Below are 27,188 nucleotides of genomic sequence, written 5' to 3'. Positions count from 1 at the left end.
CCAGTGTTCTATAGGTAATTCTGTGTTATAGGAAGACTTTTCTAAAGCATGAAACAAATGTCATTCTTTATTACCACAAGCATTTCTACTGTCCCCCGCCCCCCGTTTCTCTGCTCTCCAGCCAGAGGGCCTGATTTCACCAACTGACCATTCAGCAGAACACAACATTCCAGCCATTGGGCTGACTCTGTCGGTCTCACGTCGCACTGAGACAGCGGTTTTCATTTGGACTCTTCTTTATCCAGGCTGCCAATCAGCATGCTGACTTCCCCCTTTCTTTCCCCAAGCGAATAGTGGCTGAATAGGGAATTTCAGGTTTTCTGTGAATCATTTTATAGGATACAATTGATTAACTTTTTAAAGCCTTTTATTATGGAAATTTCAAACATATACAGATACAGAAGAATAAAGTCCCTATTGCTGTTCACCCAGGTTTAACCATTAACTCACGGACACTCTTATCTCTGCCCCTGTTCCTCCTCTCTGCTCCCACCCCCTCAAAATCATATCATCTCGCAGTGGATTACTTTTTGTCAGTGTGGGATAGTCTTTTTTACTTCATGAAATGCAGATGATTTCTTAGTAAAGTATTTCAAGAAAACATTAAAAGAATTATACAACTATATTGAGATATTAATATACTTTACAATTCATTCAAAGTGTATATTTTAGTGGTTTTTTTAGTGTGTTCACAGAGTTGTGAAACCATGGCTGTATTTTATTTTTAAATTTTTATTCAAGTTTTATTTGGGGGTGTTTGGTTGGCTTAGTCAGTAGAGCATGAGACTCTTGATCTTGGGGTTGTAAGTTTGAGTCCCATGTTGGGTGTAGAGATTACTTAAAAAGAAAGTCTTATTTTTTTTTTTTTTATTTGAGTATAGTTGACATACAGTATTATATTAGTTTCAGGTGTACGACATAGTGATTCAACATCTGTATATGTTATGCTCACCACAAGTGTAGCTACCATCTGTCGCTGTATGTTGCTATGATAATATCATTGACTGTATTCCCTATGCTGTACCTTTTATTCCAATGACTCATTCATTCCATAACTGGAAACCTGTACCTTCCACTCCCCTTCTCCCATTTTGCCCATCCCCTTACCCTTTCCCTCTGGCAGCTATCAGTTTGTTCTTTGCATTTATGGGTTTGATTCTGCTTTTTGTTTGTTAATTCCTTTGTTTTTAAGATTTCACACATGTGTGAAATCGTACGGTATTTGTCTCAGTCTTACTTCATAATACCCTCTAAGCCCATCCATGTTGCAGATGGCAAGATCTCATCCATTTTTACAGCTGTGTAATATCCCATTGTATATGTTTACACAACATCTTCTTTATCCATTCATCCCTTGATGGACACTTGGGTTACTTCCATAATTTGTTAAATAATGCTGCAATAAACATAGGGGTGCATATATCTTTTCAAATCAGCGTTTTCGTATTCTTTGGGTAAATACCCCGTAGTGGAATTACTGGAACATATGGTAATTCTATTTTTAATTTTTTGAGGAACCTCCATACTGTTTTCCAGAGTGGCTGCATCAATTTACATTCCCACCAACAGTTCCTTTTTCTCCACATCCTCACTGACACGTGTTGTTTCTTGTGTTTTTGATTCTAGCCATTCTGACAGGTGTGAGGTGATACCCTGTTGTTTTGATTTGCATTTTCCTGTTGAGTGACGTTGAGCATCTTTTCATGTCTGTTGGCCATATGTATGTCTTCTTTGGAGAAATGTCTATTTGTAGTCTGTAGTTTTTAATCAGATTGTTTGTTTTTTGCTGTTGAGTTGTGTAAGTACTTTATAATTTTTGGATACTACCCCTTTATCAGATATGTCATTTGCATATATCTTCTCTCATTCCATAGTTTGTCTTTTTAATTTGTTGATGGTTTCCTTTTTTTTCTTTTTTTAAAAAGATTTTATTTATTTATTTGACAGAGAGACGGCCAGCGAGAGAGGGAACACAAGCAGGGGGAGTGGGAGAGGAAGAAGCAGGCTCCCAGTGGAGGAGCCCGATGTGGGGCTCGATCCCAGGACTCTGGGATCACGCCCTGAGCCGAAGGCAGACGCTTAACAACTGAGCTACCCAGGCACCCCTGTTGATGGTTTCCTTTGCCGTGCAAAAGCTTTTTATTTTGATGTAGTCCCAATAGTTTATTTTTGCTTTTGTTTCCCTTGCCTCAGGGAACCTATCTGAAAAAATGTTGCTATAGCCGATGTCAAAGAAATTACTGCCTGTGTTCTCTTCTAAGAATTTTATGGTTTTAGGTCTCATATTTAGGTCTTTAATCCATTTTGAGTTTATTTTTGTGTGTGGTGTAAGAAGTCGTCCAGTTTCATTCTTTTGCATTTAGCTGTCCAGTTTTACCAGACCATTTATCGAAGAGATTGTCTTTTCCCTGTCGTGTATTTTTTTTTTTTTAAGATTTTATTTATTTGACAAGAGTGTGCAAAGCAGGGGGAGAGGGAAAAAGAGAAGCAGGCTTCCCACTGAGCAAGGAGCCCAACGTAGGGCTTGGTCCCAGGACCCTGGGATCATGACCTGGGCCAAAGGCAGCTGCCTAACCGACTGAGCCACCCAGGCTCCCCTCCTATTGTGTATTCTTGCATGGCCACATTTTAGATCATTTTTATCACCCTTAAAAGAAATCCTGTACCCATTAGCAGTCACTCTCCATTTACCCTAACTTCCCCTTTGCTTTATGTAATCTAAATAGCCCTCTAGATTTGCCTGTTCTCAACAGTTCGTGTAAATGGAATCATAAAGTATGTGGTACTTTGAAGCTGCCCTCTTGGAGTTAGCACAATGTTTTCAAGGTTCATCCATGCTGTAGTATGTGTCAGTAGATCCGTTCATTCCTTCTCATGACCAAATGGTATTCCTTCATATACATATAATGTATTTTATTTATCCATTCACCAGTTGGTGAACGTTTGGATTGCTTTCACTTTTTGGCTATTGTGAATCACGCTGCTATGAGCATTGGTTTATAAATCTTTGTGTGGACATGTGCTTTCATTTCTTTTGGAAATATAACTAGTTGTGGAGTTGATGGGTTTTATGGTAACTCTATGTTTAACTTTTTTTTCCAATGATTTTATTTATTTGAGAGAGAGAATGATAGCAGGGGGAGGGACAGAGGGAGAGGGAGAAGCAGACTCCCCACTGGGCAGGGAGCCCCCCACGGGGCTGGATCCCAGGACCCTGAGATCCCAGGACCCTGGGATGGTGACCTGAGCTGAAGGCAGACGCTTAACTGAGCCACCCAGGTACCCCTATGTTTAACTTTTTGAGGAAATGCCAAACTGCTTTCCACAGTGGCTATATCATTTTACATTCCCACCAGCTACATACGAAGATTCTAATTTATATACACCCTTAACACTGCCTGTTACTATTTGTCTTTTTGTATATAGCTGCCTTAGTGGTTCTCATTGTGGTTTTGGTTTGCATTTTCCTGGTGGCTAATGATGTTGAGCATCTTTTCATCTGCTTATTGGCCATTTGTTTATTTTCTTGGAGAAATGTCTGTTCAGGTCATTTTGTCATTTTTTTATTACCGGTTGTAATATTCAATACATATTCTAGGTCCAAGTCTCTTATCAAATACGTGATTTGCAAATATTTTCTCCTAATTTGTAGGTTGTCTTTTCATTTAATTGATGGCATCCTTTGATCAAGAAAGCATTTTAACAAAAAAATGTGAGAAAAATGGTGGAAAGTCTTCTAGTCATTCTTACTGCATATTTAGAAGTGGGATGTGCTGTTTCTTGCATGCACTGAAGTTTTTTCTCCCCACCTTTCAGTTTGCACCCAAGTCAGGCTGATGAAACCCTCTGTCCTACAGCTCTGAGAAGCAGGCTGCTCCCCCTTTGGAGAGGCAAGAACTTTTATTATAGTGGTGTAGCTCGGAAGAAGTTTCTAGGATATAGGTTTCTCCTTCAAGGAAACTGTCCTCTTTGACTAAAGTTCTTTATCAAGTGAATCACCTTAAAGCTGTGCACCTTACTCTCTGGGACTGGCGAAAGTTTTTAAAAAACAGTCTCTGTTGGATTTATTTCACAGAGTGAGTTCCCGCTTGCTTTGATATCACAGGAAAGAATTTGGCCAGGAAAATGAGCCTCACAAAATTAAAGGACACACGTATATATTTACTGGACATTTATTAAAGAGAATTACGAGTTCAGTATTTGTACAGGCCTTTGTAGTGCATTGACTAGCAGGTGCTTCTAGTTGCATTGGTTCTAACAATGACAGCACGCTCGAGAGGGAGTTTGGCATGTCCTTCCTATATGGTGTTTGAAAGCTAGGTATGCAGTGATGAGTTTAAACTAGAAAGTGAAGCTGTTTGTAGGAAGATTTGAGAGGCAGAATAATTGGGGAGTGACTTGATTTAGTGGTTATTTTGGAAGCACCTTATAGTGTATTGATTCAAGTCAATACTTAGACGTTGGCTATGTAAGGCATAGTTTTATGGAGAGGAAAGAGGAAATTCCGATATAGCAGAGAACAGAGGGAGAGCCCCTTTAGATGGTGGGTTGTTGTCCAAAGACCAGAGAAGGCTATATATTCGATTTGACATTTGAATTGGGTCCAGAAAAATTCCCAGCAGTGAGCACAGGTGAGTAGAGAAGGTATGGTAGATAAAGAGCTTTATAGGCCCAAGAGTCAGAGAGAAAGCAACTGTAGCTACTTAACGGTAGGTAGTATTTGAAATGATTCTAAGTCCTAACTAAGGAGTTTGGCCTTAATTTGTGAAGGATTGCAGATCCATTGAAGGTTTTGGAACCATGAAGCTGACACTGATTGATTTCATAAACACTTACCTAGGGCATTATGTTAGGTATTGGCAGCTTGCTGCAGCGGATGCAGGGTTTAACATCAGTGACAGTCAAGATCTAACCTTTAGTTTACTTTCAGAAAAACTTTTCATCTCAGTATTGGTGATGATGGTACCACATGTTGATCAATTTCTATGTGGCATGCATCATGCTCAGTAACTCATCCTTACAGTAACTCGTCTGTGTGTGTGTGTGTGTGTGTGTGTGTGTGTGTGTGTGTGTGTGAGATTCCTATTGCAGAGGAGGAAATTGAGACTTAGCAGAAGTTAGATACTGTTTTTCACATCACAAAGCGGAGTAGCAGAATGAGAATTTGCACCAGGGCCATCCTGTTCCGAAGTTCGTTCAACCGAAATCACTAAATGCAGCCCTGTGGTGTTCTGCACTCGTGTGCCCTGCCAGGGTACCTTCTCGAGCCCTGCTGCACTTGGCATGCTTTGTGTTTGCCCCAGGGTGGATGTTACTCCTCTCCCGGGCTCCCAGTTTTCTTTTTAATACTGCAGGTGTTCAGGCCCAGGAGGACCATCTTTAATGCAACTTGGCACATGTCTGTCCTCACCTTTATGTGTTTTCATGTACTAGAGCGGGGCATCTCACACCAGATGGCGTCCTTCAGGTCTAGCTGTGTGGTCTTGCGTAAGCCTGCTGTGCCTGGATCTAGAAAATGCTAGGGTGAGCTGCCTGATGCCTGAAACCCCTTCTGTCTCGGGGGGTTACATTGACAAAGAAGCAGTACTCGCTGTAGGATTCAGGGAGGCTAGGGGAAGTATTGTCCAAGGGACCAGTCCTTCTTTCCAGTCGTGGCCCCGGCACCACTCTCAGTGATGTTTATGTGCATAAACTTTCTAATCATCTGGTTTCATGGCCCTGAAATTGTCAGTTTGAAGGAACTACGAATGATGTGGCTGTATCCTTAGAGCTGCTTGAATGTAGAAGTGGACTCCTTGATCACTGTCTGCATCTTTCCCACCTTGGAATATCCCCCCCCCCCCCCCCCCCNCCCCCCCCCCCCCATCCCCACACCATCTTCCCTAGGACTTGTATTCATTCCTACTTTCTTGTCATCACCTGAAACTGGGCCCCTCACTCCAGACCAGCTAAATCCGGATCTGGCGTGAGGGGCTGAGAAACCACTGCCTGTCCTGCCTCTGCTGCCCTCAGGGCTCGGCTTCATTCTGGGTCCTCACTAAGCAGGGGGAGGGGGTCAGTGAATCCGAATCATTTTAAGGGGTAGAGTACTGGTGGCCATTTGCAATTTTCTGTGTTTAATTTTTTTTTTAAAGATTTTATTTATTTATTTGACAGAGATAGAGACAGCCAGCGAGAAAGGGAACACAAGCAGGGGGAGTGGGAGAGGAAGAAGCAGGCTCCCCGTGGAGGAGCCTGATATGGGGCTCGATCCTAGGACCCTGGGATCATGACCCAAGCCAAAGGCAGATGCTTAACTAACTGAGCCACCCAGGTGCCCATATCTCAGTATTTTTATTTTATTTTATTTTTTTATTTTTTTAAAGATTTTATTTATTTATTCGACAGAGATAGAGACAGCCAGCGAGAGAGGGAACACAGCAGGGGGAGTGGGAGAGGAAGAAGCAGGCTCATAGCGGAGGAGCCTGATGTGGGGCTCGATCCCATAACGCCGGGATCACGCCCTGAGCCGAAGGCAGACGCTTAACCGCTGTGCCACCCAGGCGCCCCTTCTGTGTTTAATTTTTAATAAAACTTTTGTGTGCATCCTAATTTTTTAGACTAATCTTCTCTAGACTGTCTTATGTCCCAGACCTCCGAATCTCTCTGATTGATATAATTTAATGCCCGTTAAATAGAATTAAAACATACTAGGAGGGCTACATTTGCATTCCATTTGAATCCCAAAAGACATTCAGATTGTGGAATATCCTATTCAGCATATTTTTTTTTTTAAAAGAAATACATATGTTTATATAAACATTCCTGCACATATAAAGGAAAAAAAACCCTGAAAAGATATATATTAAAATATTATGAGTGAGGGGATTACAGATGTTTTTCTTTTCATATCTGCATTGTACATTTTCTGTAGTGAACATGTATTTCTTCCATATTTTAAGAAACAATCTTAAAAAGAAAATACACCCTGGACAAAGGTAGGGGTGTGTGAATGTGTGTGTTATTTTTAGCTCTTGAGGCTAAAATATTCTGTGGGGGTATTGAGGATGGTACCATACTGAGAGTGAGTTAATAGCAAGGCTTGGCACACAAAAGCTAGGATTTGGATCCTTGTTATTTTTGTTTTTGCTTATTATAGCTAAGCTAAACTTGTCCCATCTGGTGGTTGGCATTTTGTTTTGTTAAACGAGTGTCATGAGACTATTAGTCCGTAATGGGGGCACCAGAAGATGAGGACACTGATAATTTACTGTCATGTTTTTAATGGCAATAGATTAATTTTAATGATAATATCTGTTATTGGTGATGCTTTCTGAAGAACAATAGTATATTAGGAACAGAATGTTGACCTAGTGTCTGTTCATCTTTTTGCATTGGCTTATTATTGGAGTTTAACATGTGCATTTGAATTTTGATTTTGAAAAAGACCTAATGAGAATCAGTGGTTTAGGCCGAGTCTTAACAGTAGTTCTCTCTGGGTACTGTTGTCAAGTACTTTTAACTGTACTTAAAAAATAAAAACAAAGCCCTGACTCCCCAACAGGTGTTAGGTTTTTGCTCTTACTTTTGTCAAAATAGATTTCTTTAAAAATAAGGCGGGAGAGCCAGTTGCCAGCATAATGGGGAAACAGTATTGTGTGGTAACGTTTCAGTAGGGTGGTTTCTTCTGAAATGCTGCTTCGCTAATCCTTGGGGAAATTTGGCTGTGAGCATGCAATTATTACATTTTTATCCACAGAATGGGCTAAAGTTGGCATCACATCCCTCATGGTTGCCAGAGGCAACACACTGATTTAATTTGTGCCCCTCTGGCAGACATTTTTGAATAATTTTAGTGATTTTTTTTTTTTTTTGTAATGGTACTTTTTCTATTTCCTTTCCAGTCTCCTACCTTTTGTTGCTCACTACTCTTTCTGATTGAGTTCTGAGGTTTCTTGTGTTGGTTGAGGAGAATAGAATAATTGAAGGTCCAGATGGTTGTCCTAAGAGGCAGTTGTGCTGGTGTTTTCAGCAGGTGTGGGGAAGGGGAGTGCACGTCAGGATGCTGTCATGGGCCAGCCCGTGGCGAATGCCAGTCCTCTTACAGACTGACAAACATGGAACAAATCTTAGTTAGGCATGTTTGAAATCCAACTTGGAGAGCTGTATTTGGAGGATTTTGAATTGTTTTTGAGTAGAATTGAAATTTTTAAGGTGCTCACTTCCCCTGTTTCCTGCTTGTGGCTTTGAAATTTTTTATGCTGTTGTTAGCGTAACACGGAGCACCACCAGATGCACGTAACTCCAGTGTGGGCATCTCTCCTCCTCTGTTAGGGCTCCCAGAGACACAAGGGGAGAACTGCCTTTTCCACCCAGCAGCTGGCCAACATTCCTGTGGGGTGTATAGGGCCGTCCATGTTGCGTTACTGGAGTGGGTGTGCTTTTTTGTACAATGCTTGCACATGCCAAAACCACTTTTATGTAATTGATGTTTGTTTTATATATACACACTTAAGATAATCAGAAAGGGGGGAGAAACATTAATTCTTCTATCCATCGTGTCTGGACATTTGGATTTTTTTTTTTTTTAAATGCAGAGTGGACACAGATATCTACCAGGTATCTTCGAGAGCAGTTGGCCAAGATTTCCGACTTCTACCACGTGGCTTCCAGCACGGGGGAGGGTCCTATCCCGGTACCTCCGGACGTGGAGCAGGCCAGGAAGCAGTGGGAGTACAACGAGAAGCTGGCGTTTCACATGTTCCAGGTAACCTTGTCAAGAACCTCAAGGCTGTATAGCATGCTTTTAAGAAGCGAGCAAATTCCTCATGGTTTCAAGTTTTGAGGGGTTAAGTGATATCTTTATATGAACCAAATACATTCAGGGAGAGCAGTCTGACGTTTCTCACCTTGAGTTGTATTCCAGGTAACACCTTTGCCTCGAGATGACAGCTGCTTCTTCTATATATCGATCTCCAGCTTTCAATGATCTTAGCTCTTTTAATGCTGTTAATTTTTCGGTAATTTCTCTATTAAATATCCCTTCTAAACCTTTTATTTTGCAAAAATTGGATACGTTTGTTCAAAAAAATATTTGCATTGGTGCTTCCTGTCTCCTTGAGCTCCTTTAGGGCTCAGTTTCTCCATAGGAGGGTCATCTTAATTTGGCTCAGCAGCAGTTCAAAATACAGTTGGGAGGATGAGTAAGGGCATGGAGCAAGGACTGAACGCTCCTCGCACAAGCTGATGTAAATCATATCGACCAGCAGAGGGCGCTTGTGCTATTATTTGCCTGTCTTGCAAGGAGGAGAGAGAAGTGTATTCTGCTCAAGTTGTAAGACTAGCAGAGTCTTCCACTACCTGCTATTTTGACCTGAGAGGAAAAGGGTAAAAAGGATGTGTGGCTTCTAAATTTTCCCCTTGGAACTTTATAATTTCCAGGTTTTAAGTGACTTTTTCTTAGAGCCCAAAGTAGGAAAAAGCCCACTTCTTTGGGAAGTAGCCTTATTAGTTTTAAGTCTGTTAAAACCACTCTTACAAATCCTAGCTCCATTTGGCAGAGGACTGCTTTGTTACCTTCTCTGAGCCTTTATGACTTTCCCTGAGCTGAGGATTTAGCCCGCATCTTTGAAAAAAGTGTCTCTCAGCATGCTTACTATTTTTAGAAGGATTACTTCATGTATTGAGAACACTGAAATCAGTATCTCCTTTATAGGAAACAGTTAGGTCCTAAACAGATGACTTTAATTGGGACATTGTTGTTTGAATTTAAAAGTTTATTATATTTTGATCGGCCACATTCTGAAATGTGAAACTTCGTACAGACCCCTGCAGACACGTGTGCAGCGATAAGGGTATAGGCACATACACAGGCACATCCTGAGGACAGGTGTGACATAGCCATTCAAAGTCGTGTTTGGGAAGACTTATTTTTTTTGAACTTTGCATTTGCCGTCTCTTCTTCCTTAAATTCAAAATTCCATTTTATTAACTTAAGTTTCACTTCACAGGTCTTAAAATTTTAAATTGTACTTTTTCTGTGACTAACCTTCTATTTAACTCTTTAATTTTAAGCTTTTTAAAAGTTAGAAATGAGCAGTAAGTAGATACCTTGATACCATGTCAGTGTGGTGTCACTGAAATCTTTTAAATACTGAAGCTATAATTTATCAGTGTATTTTCACACAAATTGTTGATAATCATGGTAGTGGAGCACTGGTGATAACTAGACATGAAAAAGTTGCCAGGAACAAAGTAGGAGTTCATATTAACTACCAAGGTTGTTGCTACAGTGACCATAAAAATATAAGTGTCTTTCCCAGAAGACACATCTTTTTGTTTCTATTTTGAAGAGTCTTTCATGATGTGCATCAAAATTCAACACTAGAACATGACACTAAATACAGACATGCATAGACGGTCATAGAAGAATTGTGTGTTTATATGAATGTATGTGTGTTTATATGAAGGTAATAGATGAAAATGCTAATGGTGCTTGTGTCAAGAGGGGCTATCCCATCCCTGTGGGGCATTTTGGAAATCTGAGGTGTGTTGTTACTTTTAGTGTAGTTATGTTGAAATATGTATACATTGGGGCGCCTGGGTGGCAGAGCGGTTAAGCGTCTGCCTTCGGCTCAGGGCGTGATCCCGGCGTTATGGGATCGAGCCCCACGTCAGGCTCCTCCGCTATGAGCCTGCTTCTTCCTCTCCCACTCCCCCTGCTTGTGTTCCCTCTCTCGCTGGCTGTCTCTATCTCTGTCGAATAAATAAATAAAATCTTTAAAAAAAAAAAGAAAAAAAAAAGAAATATGTATACATTATTTTATTTTAATTTTTTTTTTCATTTCTTTATGCTAACAGTTAATTAGGGCAGTATATTGATTTTTAAGGTTATATTTTATACAAAGAAATATGTATACATTATTTTATTTTAATTTTTTTTTCATTTCTTTATGCTAACAGTTAATTAGGGCAGTATATTGATTTTTAAGGTTATATTTTATACATAGGTTATAGTATCTGTAATTCTTTTTAGGATTAGAGGCAGGGGTTATTAGGAGGGCACTAGACCTGAAGGGATTTCCAGCTGCTTGCTGAGATGATGGTACAATGGGGGCTTTTGTTCTTCATAATTAGCACCATTGGACAAGTTTTCTCTTATGAGTGTAAGTTCATACTCCCCTGAAATCTAGCCAGGTGCTTCACATGCCCTGGGAGGCTGAAAGCTTCTGAATTTCCTTTCTCATAGGAATTAATTTCTTTCAGTTTAGAATGAAGCAGATTACCAAAAAAACAAAAACAACAAAAAAACCTTCCCCAACCCGACCACACAGAATCACACTGGGTCTGTGTTTTGTTTAGAATTTGGACTGTGATCCAAGAGACCGTATTTTTACTATAACAACAAAAATAATGACAGTAAAATCACACGCATAAGAGTAAGAGTTACAGTGCCCTTTTTTGAATGCTAATTGGTTTTGCTTTAATGTTATCAGTGTAACTTTTCTTTGTTCGTTGAAGGAAGGAATGCTAGAGAAACATGAATATTTGACATGGATCTTGGATGTTTTAGAGAAGATCAGACCAATGGATGACGATCTTCTTAAACTCTTGTTACCACTAATGCTGCAGGTATAGTATGCGTGACCCTGAGGCCGCTGATTTAAGGGCAGAAATGAGTCTGATAAGGATGACTGAGTATGTAGATGGGAAGAGGAAAAAAAATTCTTTTTGGAATGGAAGGGAAAGATGTCTTGATGCTATAACACATGAAGTGATCAAGAGGCGTTCATTTATGTTGGCCATGTTTGTAGTTTTTAACCACCTGTCCTTCTACTCATTTCTCCCGTCACTGAGCTAAGCAGACAGCTCTTTAAATACTGTTTCCCGATTCACACAGATTTCTATAAAAACAAGTCATCTCTTTTTTAAGGATTAGAGGGTCTTCTGTATTCTTTTGATGTTCTTTGCGTCCCTGGGGCCCGGAACTTCTATTTTAATGCTTGCTCTTAGATCTATTAAATTTAGGTTATTTGGAGAAAATTTATTTTGAAAAAACAAAGTTTTCTTCGAACACTAGTACATGAACTTCATAATTGAGGTGCTATGCAAGAGTATGTGGTGAAAAGTGATTCTCTTCCTCTCCCTCCTGGGGACTACACTGTGCCAGTGTCCTGTGTATCCTCCGTGTGGTGGTCTGTGCCCATGCTGTCCGTTAGAGTGGCCACTAGCCAGATGTGGCTTTTGAGCCCTCGAAATGTGACAAGTGCAATGTGAGATATATTCTTAGTGTAAAATGCACACCAGATTTCAGATTTAGTTCAGGAAAAAAGTGTATAATATCTCATTAAATCTTTTTTTGTGTTGATTACCTATTGAAATGATAGCATTTTGGATATAATGGGCTAAAGAAAAGACATTACTCTTTTTAATTTCACCTGTTATTTTTTTTAAAGGCTATTAGAAAACTAAGTATGTGGCTTGCTTCGTTTCTGTTGGATGGCACTGGTCTCTACAGTACTTTTGAAGGGTTTTTTTGTTTTTTGTTTTTTTTCCTTAATGAAAAAAGTCTGTGTTAAAATAGTTGTTTCACTGAATATCATCAGATATGACAGAAACCTGGTGTCCTTGTGCTTCTCAGTATTCAGACGAATTTGTTCAGTCGGCTTACCTGTCTCGTCGTCTTGCCTACTTCTGTGCCCGGCGTCTTGCCTTGCTGCTGAGCGATAGCCCCAGCCTCCTTGCTGCCCACTCGCCCCACATGATGATAGGACCAAACAACTCAAGCATCGGGGCCCCCAGCCCTGGCCCGCCTGGCCCCGTCATGAGCCCCGTGCAGCTGGCCTTCTCAGACTTCCTCTCCTGTGCACAGCATGGCCCCCTGGTTTATGGACTTAGTTGTATGTTGCAGGTAAGTTCCTGGCCCTTGCTATTTTATGTCACAATTCAATGCAGGAAACAACTGAGTTGAGAACTGCACCTTCAACTTTCATGTCACTGTCTGGTTTTTTCCTCACCCAAGTAATCGACAGAGTGAAATTTTGTGTTTTTATTTCTCTATGGAAGATCTGTTGCTTCTGTGTAGAAGAAAGTTGTTGTAGTTGTTCTATATTATGCCATGCAGCAGTTCAATGATAAAAACCTTCAGGGAACCCAGAGAATAAGTCCCTTGCTATATTACTTCTCTTCTAGAAAGACCATTCCTCCATGCAGCATTCTGTAGCTTCCACAGCCTACATCTTAAGTTGGTTGTCATCCCTGTCTGTTTCTTCAAAATTTTCTTATCAGGCTCTGTTTATCGGTCAAGCATCCCTGCTTGTGCAGTCCTTGAACATTCAGTAGCAGGTAGGCCACTGAGCTCATACTATCAGGAGTGAGCTATAGCCCTGTCCTACAGGAGCTCCAAGGTTAGTGTTCAGGTCACATTTCTTGGGCTCTTAATGTGTCCTGCTCTTTACTAAGGGGCTTTGGTGCAGGGCTGGCTGTAAAGACATGTTCTTCACTCTGGTAGAGTTTACTGTCTCATGGGGAAGACAGGCTTGTAAATGGACAGTTTCCGTATACTGTGGCAAAGCCTGATGGAAGGAATTCAGAGAGGTTTCTGAAGGAAGTGGTCCTGACCAGTGCTTATGAGTTTTTTTTGTTGTTGTTGCTGTTTTGTTTTTTAAAACAAAGGTGCTAAAAATGGTTGGCAGAGGAAACAACATGAGAAAAGGGCCAGTGAGTCATTGGTCTGTGAGTCATTATTTGTGCAGGTTGGTATTAATGGAACATAAAGTATAAAGCCTGCTGAGGGTCGGCGTGGAAGACTCCTTAAGTGTCTAATGATTGGGATGCCATTGCAGGGCTTTAGGCAGGGAAATGACATGGTCGGGTATGCGGTTTAGTTAGATTGTTTTGGCCACAGGAGAGGGAAGATTTGTGGGAGTGGTAGAGGGAAGTAGAGAGAGAAGGCCAAGAGGTCAGTTTGGGAGAGTCTAGGTAATTTCACTTTTGGACTACATTGGATTATTTTATCCCTTAGCATCACTAGATGGTTAAGTTCAAGAGGTTGTTACATGTCTCATTCTGAAGTTGAGACAACTGGCCAGATATGTGGATTTGAATCACTCAGGCCACTAGGCTCACCCAAACCCCCAGAGAGGGTGAGATTACTCAAAGTTAGCAGTGAAAGGCGACCTGTGGACCCTGGGAGGCTTGAGTGGTTGAGAGGTGGTAGAAAGGAAGTCCATGGAGGTGACCATGGAAGTGTGGTCAGACTGGAGAGAACGGAAAGTGGAGAGTGTTGTTACAGAGGACAAGGACAGTGAGAATAAAAATAGGATTATGAGGATTCTTTTTTTTTTTTTTTTTAAGATTTTATCTATTTATTTGAGAGATAGTGAGAGCATGAGTATTGGGGAGGGGCAGAGGGAGAGGAGGAATCAGACTCCCCACTGAGCAGAGAGCTCAACATGGGACTCGATCCCAGGACTCTGGAATCATGACCTGAGCTAAAGGCAGACACTTAAGTGACTGAGCCACCCAGGTGCCCCAGGATTGTTATGATTCTGTTATAATCCTAGTAATAGCATTTATTGTATTCTAAGCACTGTTGTAAATTGTAACCTATATCAGGTCATTTAGTTCTCAGAATCATCCTATGGGATTGGAACCCGTGTTATTGCTGCAACGTTAGCGATGGAATGGTGTAGGTCACACAGCAAGCAAGTGGCAAAGCTGGATCTAGAGTCTAACACCGCTGTGCTAAGCTGCTTCTCTAGGTACTGCAGAAAGTTTCCAAAAGGAGTTAGTAGTGGGCAGTGCCCAGTGGTTTGGGGAAGTCTGGTAAGAAGATGGCTGGATTATCTTTGGGAAGACTGGTCATTGATGATCAGTTGAGTGGTGGGTGAGAAGCCCTATTAAGGTAGGTTGAGGAGCAATGAAGAATAGGGAGAAACAACGCTACCTGTTCTTATGAGAAACATGTCTGTGAAGGGAAGAGAGAGATGGCTGCTAGGCGAGTGGAGATTTTTACAAGGTTTTGTTTGTTTTCTGAGGCGAGGGTAAACTAGTAAAGGGAGAGTGAGAACAGGAGAAGCGGGGTGTTTGAGAGATCAGCGTCTTGGATATTGGAGGCTTTGGAATTCAGAATACTGGGAAGAGTGCCATCGGGGGGAAGAGAACCCCCCTTCTCCCACACAGGAGGAGGGAGACGGGGATGTGGGGCTCAGGGACTTGACGTTCTTCATGTCTGCCATCTGCTTTCCTCAAAGACGTCCCCTAGACCTCAGAATCTCGTTTTCTTAATATTTAATTTTGCACTTTAGAAAAAAAGAAATAGCACATTCCCTCTCTCATACGTTCACGAGTCCCTTGTTGAGTGGTACCACAGCCTGATGGTTAAGACCAATTTTTTAGAATCACTGCAGACCTGATTTTAGCCCCCTGCTCTACCACTGACTCACTTGAACCTTGAGCCTCTGTTCCCTGGGTGTGAAGGGGATGGTGACACTTCCTGCTTCATTAGCGCATAGAGTTCGGGTTGCGATGACTGAAAGCTTCCAGGGCAGTGTACGGTACGGAGTAAGTGCTTAATTAAACTGGAGCCATGATATTTAGGCTACGTTTAGGAAGCAGCAAGGTTAGCGTAGCGGTTCCAAGCACGTGTGCTGAAATCAGCTTGGCTGCTTACTAAATCTCCCCCGGGGCTCATGTTCCTCTTTGGTACCGTCGGAGAATGGCGCTTCTTCCCTCGTAGGGTCATAGGGTTGTTGTGACCTATGAGTGAGGTGGTCATAGAAAGTGCTTCATGCAAGCTGATTCAGTAAAATGTCTTCAAGGGTCTAAGATAGGGGTAGACAAACCACAACCTGGAGGCCAAGTCCAGCTCAGGAGTGAAGAATATATTTTATATTTTCAGTGAGTTAGTAAAACAAAACAAAAAAAGGATATGTGGCAAAAATTAGAGGTGATCCGCAAAGTTTAAAGCATTTACTGTCTGGCTTTTTATAGAAAATTTGCCACCTGCTCATCCAGGGTTACTGCCTGTCCAACATTTAGGAAGCTACCTACTGCATTATCTCAGAGATTATCTCGTAGATTTTAAAAAAAAAATGCCTTTTTGGATTTTATAACTGTAGAAATGATGTATTCTAATTCCATCTCATTTTTCTAATTGCATGAAGAAGTTGTTTTAAGTGACAGTTTTTCAGTGATGATAACTGTGTTTTTATTAACTTTCCTAGGTTTTCTGTGCTGAAATGTTAGTTTATGAATTATAATATTCCTTGATTTCTCAGTAGCTCTACTCCTCCCTTTCAGATTAATAATTCTTTTTTTGTTTGTTTTTAAAGATTTTATTAGAGAGCGCACAAGCAGGGGGCGTGGGAGGAGCAGGGGCAGAGGGAGAAGCCAAATTCCCATGGAATGTAGAGCCGGACACGGGGCTTGATCCTGGGATGCTGAGATCATGACCTGAGCTGAAGTTAGACCCTTAACTGGCTGAGGCACCCAGGCGTCCCTCAAATTAATACTTCTTAGTTTTGTCTTAGGACTTGAAAAGTTGAGAATGGGGTAAGCACTCCATATTTTAAACTCACTGGTAGGAAACTGTAATACAGTCCTGACAAGACCTCATTTGTACTTTTAAGCTGTTGCACTTTTCTCATTCCTTTAAATATCTCTATTCTCCTGCTTCATTTCCAGACTGTCACTCTCTGTTGCCCAAGTGCCTTGGTGTGGAATTATTCCACAAACGACAATAAGAGCGCGAACCCAGGCTCACCCCTGGATCTGCTGCAGGTGGCCCCCTCCAGCCTCCCCATGCCGGGTGGGAACACGGCTTTCAATCAGCAGGTAGACTTCCTGTTACAGTGGTTTGAGGGGCGGCATAGTGGGTTTTAGCATCTCAGGTGCTTGGGTGCCATTCCCAGCCCTGCTCGCCATCTCTCTGGGGGACCTGGGGGAAGTATTTAGCCTCTCTGAACCACAGAAGTTCATCACATTGCTCCCTTTCTTCTTTCCCTCTTGCTGGGCAGTTCTTGCAGAGAGTTCTGCCACCCACACGGTAGCTAACAGTGGTGGTTCTAATGCATGACCACAGCGCTCCTAGCTGGTAGTCTGTGATATTTAGTAACTATGCTTTAATGAGTTAGTTTCATTAGTCCTGGGTTATTTGGTTCAGAGACTTAAGAAGCTTAAACCACAAGATTGTGAGTAATGTTGAGCGTAAGATCCCTGTTTTTTGCCAAGCATTTTTCTTAAATTAATAAAACACGCGTAGCTGTTTTCATGCGTAGAAGGATGGCTCAAAAATGATACTTTAGAGCTTTCACCTTTCCATACGATATCCTAAAAAAATTTTCACTTGTAAAGCAAGCATTTATTTTTTGTGAGCATTTGTTATTGAAAACTAGCATCGAACCACCACTTGTAAATTTTAAAATGCACTTCTTGGGCAACAGGCTAAATTTGCCATGATGTAGTCAAGATTATAGTCCATGAGGATGCTATGCTTATGTGGAAAATCTGACATGATTTAGACAGCCACTGTGGCTCTCCAAGCACAAGTTAATTAGAGGTGATTATCTTTCAGGTTCGGGCAAGGATTTACGAGGTGGAACAGCAGATCAAACAAAGAGGCCGTGCAGTGGAAGTTCGGTGGTCTTTTGACAAGTGCCAAGAGTCAACAGCAGGTACAGAACATGAGAGACGAAGGAGTGCTTTTGAGTGTTGGACTTTATGCTGTGTTTCTGATTCTTAAAAATCCGTCCACATAGTGAGTAAGGATGCTTTTTGATGGAGCCACCTACTAGGGACTTTTGAGGGCATTTTTCATTCTGTGCCTTTTAGTTCCTGGATGTCTAGAATGTCAGGGTTGATTTTGTTGGCAGCTCTTACATGCCGAGAGTGATGCTTTCTTAAAATTCCTTTTGCCCTACATAATGATGATCTTGTACTATGCTGTTGTGGCTTTGTTTGACGTCTTTAACTGATTGCTTAATCTCCACATCTAGGGGTGACCATTAGTCGGGTTTTGCACACGTTGGAAGTGTTGGATCGACATTGTTTTGATCGGACTGATTCCAGCAATTCAATGGAGACGCTTTATCATAAGATATTTTGGGCAAATCAAAACAAAGATAACCAAGAGGTAGTTAATATTTTTCTCCTTCTCATTTAAATTTTCTCAGCGTATTTTCTTTTTTTTTCATTCAATAAATTCTGGCAAAGCCTTTTCTATGAAGTGTAATAGCTTATGAAGGTATCTACACCCTGAAATCATTTTATTGTTGGACTAAAATACCCCCAGATTATTGAAACGAAATGTCCATTGTGCTGATCAACCCAGGTATATTTATTGGAAAGATTTTTCTTGGACCTTTTATCATCACCCCTCGCCCTCATCATTTCAGTTCTAGCAGAATATCCTTCTCTAGTGATTGGACTTTATATAATGGTTTGGCTTTCACTTAGGGGGAATGTATTTTAATATTTAGAGTAGTGAGTGAATATTGTGGTCATGGTCTTTGGAAAATCTGTATGCAGTGTATTACGATTTTCCAGAGAAACAGAACTGGTATGGAGAAAGGGAAATTTATATATATCTATGTATATGCACACACATATACATATGAGTGAGAAAGAAGTATTTATTTTAGGGGATTGGTTCACACGATTATGAAGGCAGGCAAATCGGAAATGTGCAGGGCAGGCCAGCAACCTGGGGACCCTGGGAACAGTTGATATTGCAGTCTTGAGTCTGAAGTCCATCTGGAAGCAGAATTCCTTCTTCCTCAGGGACCTGTCTTTTCTCTTCAGGCCTTCAACTAATTGGATGAGGCCCACTGACATTATGGAGGATAATCTGCTTTACTCAAAGTTTACTGATTTAAACATTATCCACATTTAAAAAAATACCTTCACAGCCACATCTGGACTGGAATTTAACCAAAAATACTGGGTACCATGGCCTAACCAAGTTCACATATAAAATTAACCATCACAGAAAATTTTTATCTTATGCTTTCTTGGATTAGATTGTTTCATTATTGGACTGCCCTATAAACAAAGGTTTTTCCGTCAACCTTATTTTGGGAGAATGAACAAGTTTGTCTTCTTTTTACCATGGGAAGCACCCATGGTTTATCTAGGGTTTGTTAGGCACCAGGAGTGAAGAGGTAAGTTTTAAGACATGGTACCTGCCTTCAAGGAACACCTTAGTTGACTGATTTTATCTTTGATTTTCGTACTAGCCTTTGGGAATGTGTGTGGGGAGAGGAGAGATTAAATATCAGAAACAATAACCCAAAATCTTTCCTTATCCCACCCTGATGTGAACCTGGTGTGAACCTGTCCTAGGTTATTCCTCTTTCTGGAATGATGTGTGTTGTCACCCTGCTTCTCAAAGATAAGGTTCAAGTTCACTGCTGCCAAGTAGAATGTCAGAATGTTGAGTGAGGTACAAACTAAGCATATTTTGTCATTCATTGTGAAGTCTTGGCAATGCTTTGGTACTTCCGTAGAGTACACCAATTATAAGTCTGCATAATTCTCTGCGTATTTACACAAGTGATGGTGTTACTGTGTTCCTTAGGGGTGTCCATTTGTAATAAAGACTTTCTTAGGTAAAAGGTTGCAAGACTACTAAGGTTTTTAATAGCTAGAAGTGAGATACCTGGAAGGGAAGTAGGGATACCTAAAATTCAAGATACCCTTTTGGACTGCTAAGCTTCTTGCACCAAGTGTTGAGTAAAGACTGTGTTGTTCTCTTGTGAGCTTTTTATCAAGTGCACCAAAACCACTTGAGTTTTAGCCTGACTATAGAACTTTCTAGGGAATGAACTGGCCAACTTCACAATTACATGCCCCGTTCACCCACAGAGACGTAAGTTATTCACTAGCACTCTTAAGAGAAAATGCTGAGTGTCTTACCAAGGGCAGAAATTAAGTTTTATATATATGTATATAAAAATATGTAATTATATATAATTATGTAAATGTATATATAATTATATAAATTATAAATGCATATAATATTGAAGTAGGCTCCATACCCAGCCTGGAGCCCAACTCAAGGCTTGAACTCACGTTCCTGAGGTCGAGACCCGAACTGAGATTAAGAGTCAGACGCTTAACGGACTGAGCCACCCAGGAGCCCCAAGTTTTGTATTTGTGAATAAAATCACACTGTTAATTAAGTTCTCCAAAGCACAGTTGTCTCCAGTGAGGGACTTCACCCAGGACGTGGGGAGGTGGATGCCACTAGAGGGCGACATGAGCTCAGGATAGAGAGTCCTGGATGTTCTAGTGACATACTTCATTGGAAGGAACATCAGCGTTGCCCATTTAGGAGTAATTATATTGAATGTTGACTCAACTATGGAAAGATTTGATGTGAGTGAGTGGTTGCTTTGTGGTTAGAGTGCTCTTTTATGAGTAAAACAAGAATTATATTTTAAACTTGTAATTCAGAGTGGTCACCTTTTAATAATCTGTCAAAGAATAACTAGGTAGATTCAGTTAATTTAACATTAGGATAATTTTTATTTATTTATTTTATTTTTATTTTTTAAAGATTTTATTTATTCGACAGAGATAGAGACAGCCAGCGAGAGAGGGAACACAAGCAGGGGGAGTGGGAGAGGAAGAAGCAGGCTCATAGAGGAGGAGCCTGATGTGGGGCTCGATCCCATAACACTGGGATCACGCCCTGAGCCGAAGGCAGACACTTAACCGCTGTGCCACCCAGGCGCCCCAACGTTAGGATAATTTTTAAACATTAAAATATTTAACATTAAATTAATTTTTGTTGAACATTATAAGTTTTACAATTGGCTTTGGCGTGTGTGTGCGTATCAAGGTGTGTATGTATATGCAGGCAAATGACAAGTGTTTCATCTTTGTGTTTACTTTTCACCAGGGTCTACTATTTTCTTGACTACCAAGTCACTTTATATATTTCTGGAATTCACGGATGAGCTGTGGAGTTGTATTAACTATGATCAGCTGTGTGACCTTGAGCGACTTGCAGGCTCTGTGCCTTCGTGCTTTTATATGTTAGGGAAGTGCTCTATGCCAACTTACCTATCCCTAAGGGATATGAGCACTTTGAGAATTATGAAGCACTCTATACATATATTTAAAAATGTTAATGATAAATAGCAATAATTATTAGTAGTATTAGTATTATATTGGAAGAACCAATACGATGAAGCTATAATTTTCTGATTAGGAGTTGTATAAAGTGGCGTGATTAGGTTTCAGAAACAGGTCTCACTTCTTTAAAATGTGTTTCCTCTTTTTGGGTTTCATAATTTATGTTAGGACTCAGATGATGTGGAAGATAATAGAGAAAGTGGCCGGCCTCTGCACTCGCAGTGAGCCTGAGGTTTGCTTTTGTCGAAGTTGTGTTTAGGTAGGCCTGGGCCCTAGATTGCTCCGCGCTTCCTCGTGTCTGTTTGGGCAAGCTGAACTTCACTCTTCTTGATTCCTTTTTCTCTGGAACTGCTGAAAGGAAATCCGATTCTTTCCACTTTCTTATAGGGAGGTGGGAGAGCAGCTGTACAGATGGGACGCGGAGTCTGAAGTTCAGATTTGTGTGTGTAATTAGTCTCGGTGTTTGGTCAAAGCCCATTGAAAACCATAATGCATGGGATGAAGGCACTTGAGGCCTTCGTCCTGCCCTGTGGTTGGACTGCTGTCATGAGAGTGAGAGCGTGCCCCACGATGGGGTGTGTCAGGCCTGTGGCGTGCTTCCACTCCTGCTCCATGGCCTGCATTATTCCTTGACCCTCTTGCTCCCTGCTGTCCCCCATTATCCTCAGCAGCTGCTTCTGCGTTGGGGCTTGGCTACCATTGTAGGAGAGGTGAAAATATAAACCTCAAAACCCTTAACGTTTACTTACTCTAGATCTATGCTGCTTCGTTTTCCGTTCAGTGTAGTGTGAGATACAAAACTTGTAATGCGTAGGAGAGGGCTCAGAGACTTGTGTGGTCCCACGGTCAGGCAGGTGGTGCAAGTTAACGGTGGGCTGGTGGGTCCAGGGCGCCTGAGATGCGACCAGGAGGGGGAGGTCATGCCCTTTCTGAGTAGAGTGGCCTGTCTCAGATTCTGCTTGGGAATGCAGACCCACTGTTGTCTGATCATTCAACATTTCAAGAGAACTTGGATGTCAAGATTTACATGTAGTTTCCAATCTTAAAACACTCTGCAGGCCAGGCAGTGTGTCTCTTGGCCATGTTTGCCCAGGTGCCTGTCATTTTGCGACTCCCAGTGCCTGTTTTATAACACTGCCTTACTGATTTGTCTGTTCAATGTTCCGGAACCATTTCTGCTCTGGATGTTGGTCTCAGAGAAGCCTGATATCCACACAAGGGACTCTTGTTGGGAATGGGAGGCACCTCTTGATTCCAAGTCCTGACTGAGTCTGTCACTTGCAACCTATAGGCAGGGGCCACATTGCTGACCTCAAGTCTGAGGTGCCCCTCAGCCTTACAGAGCACCCAGACCGCTTCCTTCCTCTTGGCTTCTTTCCTTGTTTGTGTTGGGTGTGAAGGGAGAAGTAGCTGCATCTTTGGGTCCCCGAGGACATGGATAGAAGGGACAGTCTAAAGATGGCAGGAAGAGCCGCCTTTTCACTTCTCCCTTTGGTGCCCAAGGAAGCCGACTTTTTCCTGAGTAATGGAAAGACCAGAGCAGCTGCAGCAGCACGTACGTTTCCTCTTTCCCTGCCATCGAACAAAACCATCATACAGCCAAACCTGAAAATCTACATATTTATTGTTTCTTTTCTGCTTATTCATGAAGCATTCTGAATAGGTGTGATGAGTTCATACTGCTTTTTTTTGAATGGCATAGGAAGCTGTCTGACTCCCCTCTGGCCCAGGCCTCCAGACAGAGCAGGTCGGCATCCGTGTGGCTGAGGAACTCTCAGCGCCATGCAAAGGAAAACCTCCGTTTCTGTCATTGCTGGGCTTGTTGCATGTTTCTCTCCCTGCCAGCCTGTAGTCCTGTAGGTCAGGGTCTGTGTTTCTTTGGCTCACCAGCACACCCCCAGTCTCTAACACCATGCCTGCCGCCCACATATCCTCAGGAAATACTTACTGAATTGGTGTTTCGGGGACTTACAGAAAAGCTGCTGAGACAGTGAACTTGAATGGAAAGCCCTCTATGGGATTGGGTTTGGAAGGGTAGGGGGGGAGTGCAGAAATAAAATCTATAGAGTATGTTGGCTTTAACAACAGGACAGGCTCAGATGTGCAAGAAAACATGTGCGGGTAGAGGTAGAAGGGCGGCTGACAGGAGAGTTCTCAACTGTAAAATCAGCAGTTAGTAGTGCATTTCTTGGGTGGCATTACATACAATTCAATTACTCTTCATGAATCTCCATTTCCACTTGTAAAATGGGATTTCTATCTCTTTTTTTTTTTTTTTTAAGATTTTTTATTTATTTATTCGACAGAGATAGAGACAGCCAGCGAGAGAGGGAACACAAGCAGGGGGAGTGGGAGAGGAAGAAGCAGGCTCATAGCAGAGGAGCCTGATGTGGGGCTCGATCCTGTAACGCCGGGATCACGCCCTGAGCCGAAGGCAGACGCTTAACCGCTGTGCCACCCAGGTGCCCCAAGGGATTTCTATCTCTTGCTGATGTGAAAATGACCTGAGATGATATTGAGAAAACATTCGTATATTTATTGTACCTAGCGTGTAAATGGGTACTCCGTGAACACTACCTACTATTATAACTGACATATTTAGGGAGGCAGTTAAACTCTAGGACATGGAAAGAATATGGTCCTATGGTCCCTTGGGACTACTGTGTGTGTGTGTGTGTGTGTGTGTATATATATATATATATACACACACACACACACACACACACGCACACACACAGCTCTCCATCACACAGTCCATTAAACCATACGCACAGCGAGGGTCTGTCAGGCCTTTTACATTCTTTGATTTTCACCAAGACGTTGCCCTCAGCAGGGAAGCAGTCGGATGGGACTGGCCCACCCCTGGTGAGGGACTGCAGTACTATCATGTAGTGACAGAGATCATGCTGCACTCTTTAGGGGTATTGTTGGGATGGTGTTACTGTGGTTGTTGTTGTTATTTTTAATGTCTAATGTAAGAAACAGTCACTTTTAAAAATTAAGACTCAAGATAACAAAGTCGGATGAGGCAAAAGTCAAGCAAACAAGGAAAGCACACCTGAGTGGCTTCCCGCTGAGATGCGTGTGCTGAATTTTAGAATTGTTCATGCTGACCACAGCCCTGCGTGAGTACTCTGTATGGCAGACGCCCCAAGGGGGAGGTGCCAGTCTCTTACAGCTACCATTTTCTTCTTTCTTCAAATAAATTTATTGTGAAAGGGTGATTATATTAACGTGGTTGGGGGGGGAATGCCATGTGCAGACATTTAGACGTTGCTGTAATCATAAACGTCTGTCATGAATCCACTTAGATCGTGGTGGGCCTCTTAGATTGTTTTTGAGCATGGGATACAAGTCTTTTTTTCTTCAGCCTTTTTATGAGTACATCTTAAGCACTAGGCCCTGTTATGTGTTATGTCATCTCATTTAATTTTTCCCTGGTCAGTGAGAAACATGTTTAATTTTTTTTTTTTTTAATCTCCTTCTTTGCAGTTGGGGAAACCAGGGTAAGGAGATGAGTAAATTGTCCAAGCTCGTACCCAACTCACTGGTGGGAAAATAGGGATTGGAATCCTAGATGATTCTAGAACTCAACTCTTTAAAAAATTTTTTTATTTAAAAAAAATTTTTTTTTTAAATTTTTAAGTAGGCTCCACAGCCAGCATAGAACCCAACATGGAGACTTGTACTCACAACCCTGAGATCGAGACTTGAGCTGAGATCAAGAGCTGGGTGCTCAACTGACTGAGCCACTCAGGCGCCCCTAGGACCCAACTCTTGACTAGTACATTCTATTCCTTGTCCCACTTCTTTAATAAATCATTTTATTGCAGGTTAACTCTGGTGGAACAAACAAGTGTTAGATGTAATTTTGGAAAAAAGGGAAAAACTTTTATAGTTGCCACAGTTTCCATATTAATATTGGCATATTTATTTGCAGGAATAATCTTTGATTTTTAAAGGTGTAACAATTTCAACAGCAATATTTAAGTTAGAAAATCCAAATCTTCACATTGGGCAAGCTGACCCTTGTAGAGTATCACACACCTGAGGCCAGTTCAGACCTGGCTGTGAGTCCTGGCTTTGCTGTCAAGTAGCTGGGTGGATTCCAGCTAGTTACCAGTTCCCTCAGTGTCATTGTCACTGTACAGTGTCTTAGTACTAGAATTCACTTCATTTGGTACCGTGTAGTAAACACCTAGTAAATGCCAGTTGTTATGCTCATGGTTGGATAATGTTTTAGAAATTTATGTTTCCCTTCTCATCTGTATGTTCCTTTCATTTTTCATAAAAGGCAAGTAAGTAAAGCTTACTGTGCCATACAATGATGACTCTTGGATATTAAGTCTGGTGTTTTTGCTATTTTCAATAAGAGAGACCTGATGCTTTTCAAGGACTTTTGGAGGGAGTTATTTATCTCCATGAGATAATTTATCTCATGTATGATTTCGTTTAAAATAAAAAGAGAGTGTGCATGTGCAGTCTGGGTGGTGGAGATGGGCAGAGGGAGAGGGAGAGAGAGAATCTTAAGCAGGCTCCACACCCAGCATGGAGCCCGGCGCCGGGCTGAAGATCATGACTGGAGCCGAAATCAAGTCAAACGCTTAACCTACTGAGGCACCCAGGTGCTGCCTCATGTATGATTTCTGTTATCGCGCAATTCTGTCATTCTCAAAACTCTGCTATTTGCATTTGTATTACTATTTAAATGTTGATGTAACTGGAGAATAGCAAATTCATTTTTTGGCACAGTGCAAATTACTGACAATTAGTTGATTTATATACTCAGAGGAGTTGTTTTAATTTTGTTTTCTTATCTACCACCTTCTCAGAACTCAGAGTTGTGCTATTTTTAACTGCTGCTCAGAAAAAAAAAAAAAAGTCCTTTCTGCTCTTATGGTATATGTTTTGTTTCTTAGATGTCCCAAGACTAGAAGTGAGACTAGAAAACCTGCCCTTTTTCCATCAAAAAATCATCCATCTTAAATATCTTTTGGAAGTGTACATAAGGAATCAATCATTCATATTTAGAAAGATTTTTCACAAGTGAATACTATTTACATTTAAATATCATGTCTTCTGGGTTTGTGGTTAACAGTCTTAGTCTTCCTGCTTTTCATGGTGATTCTGTGTAAGTGCTATTCTGATCATGTATAACAGGTTTATGTTCTATTAGCAGCTTAGACCACGTTTTAACTTAATGCTATTCTTGAAATTCATCCAGATTTCCGTAATGTGCCTCAGGTTGCAAGCCATATAACTTGCTAATAACACTACTCTATATATTATCCCTTGTTATTTATTGGTGCTGTTATATGACTTTTAAATCCAGATGTGACCATTTTGTTTAATGTTGACTAAGAGTGATTAATTACATTTATAAACATGTCCTGTTAGTCTCAGATTAAAAAGCTATTGAAGAGCCTTATTCAGTATCTCAAGTTCTTTTAGTTTGCTGTTGCTTACAGTAATGAGTCATTGGTTTTTCCCGTTCCCTTTTATGGTATTGTTTTATAATATAGGTAGTATACTAAGAAATTTCTTAAAATAGCAAACAGTGTCATCAAGTATCTTCTAATTTCTAGAGGAAGCCTGACTCTCAGATGTAGTTGTCAATTGTTTTCCCTTCTTTGTTTGTTATAGAAGGTGTGTGGTTAGTTTTTATAGACCATTAGTTATCGAGTGATTGAATAAGAACTGAATTAGGCTTAATCTATCAGATGTAAGCCCACCCTTTCCAGGAAAGAAAAATGTGACAGATCTCCCTGATGATGAGGACCTTCTTCACATTTGGGGTATCTTTATTATAGAGGTAGATGGCACCATTAATGATTCTTTGCAACAGAGTTAACAATTATTTCAGTATTTTACCAGTGGGTGTGTCCAAAGTTCATGAGGGCAAATGAACAATGCTGTTATTGGAAGGACATTACTGATTTTTGAATTTTGTGTCCATTGTCTTACTTGTTCTCATTATAGCAATTATTTTTTTGTGTGATTTTTAAAAAAATATTTGTCGTAGTACAATGTTACTAAAATACAGTGCAGCATTATACAATGTTACTAGTTTG

At 41.1% G+C, this 27,188-nt stretch overlaps 1 protein-coding gene across 16 annotated transcripts in view; it reads left to right on the top strand.

Moving 5' to 3' along the window:
- Positions 1–27,188, top strand: part of MED12L (mediator complex subunit 12L) — a 361,057-nt gene that overhangs the window by 96,514 nt on the left and 237,355 nt on the right. For 15 of the 16 annotated variants that reach the window (XM_034664493.1, XM_034664507.1, XM_034664515.1 and 12 more), the window contains 6 exons: positions 8,577–8,746; positions 11,500–11,610; positions 12,620–12,889; positions 16,666–16,815; positions 17,555–17,654; positions 17,976–18,112. In XM_034664493.1, coding sequence (XP_034520384.1) covers positions 8,577–8,746; positions 11,500–11,610; positions 12,620–12,889; positions 16,666–16,815; positions 17,555–17,654; positions 17,976–18,112 — 938 coding nt within the window. Of the gene's footprint in view, positions 1–8,576; positions 8,747–11,499; positions 11,611–12,619; positions 12,890–16,665; positions 16,816–17,554; positions 17,655–17,975; positions 18,113–27,188 lie in introns of those variants that run through there. The other variant, XM_034664576.1, reaches the window with a different exon arrangement.

The sequence above is a fragment of the Ailuropoda melanoleuca genome, chromosome 1 (assembly GCF_002007445.2).
Source record: "Ailuropoda melanoleuca isolate Jingjing chromosome 1, ASM200744v2, whole genome shotgun sequence".
NCBI lineage: Eukaryota > Metazoa > Chordata > Mammalia > Carnivora > Ursidae > Ailuropoda > Ailuropoda melanoleuca.
Note: the sequence above shows the minus strand (reverse complement) of the source record. Positions and strands in the feature narration are given on the sequence as shown.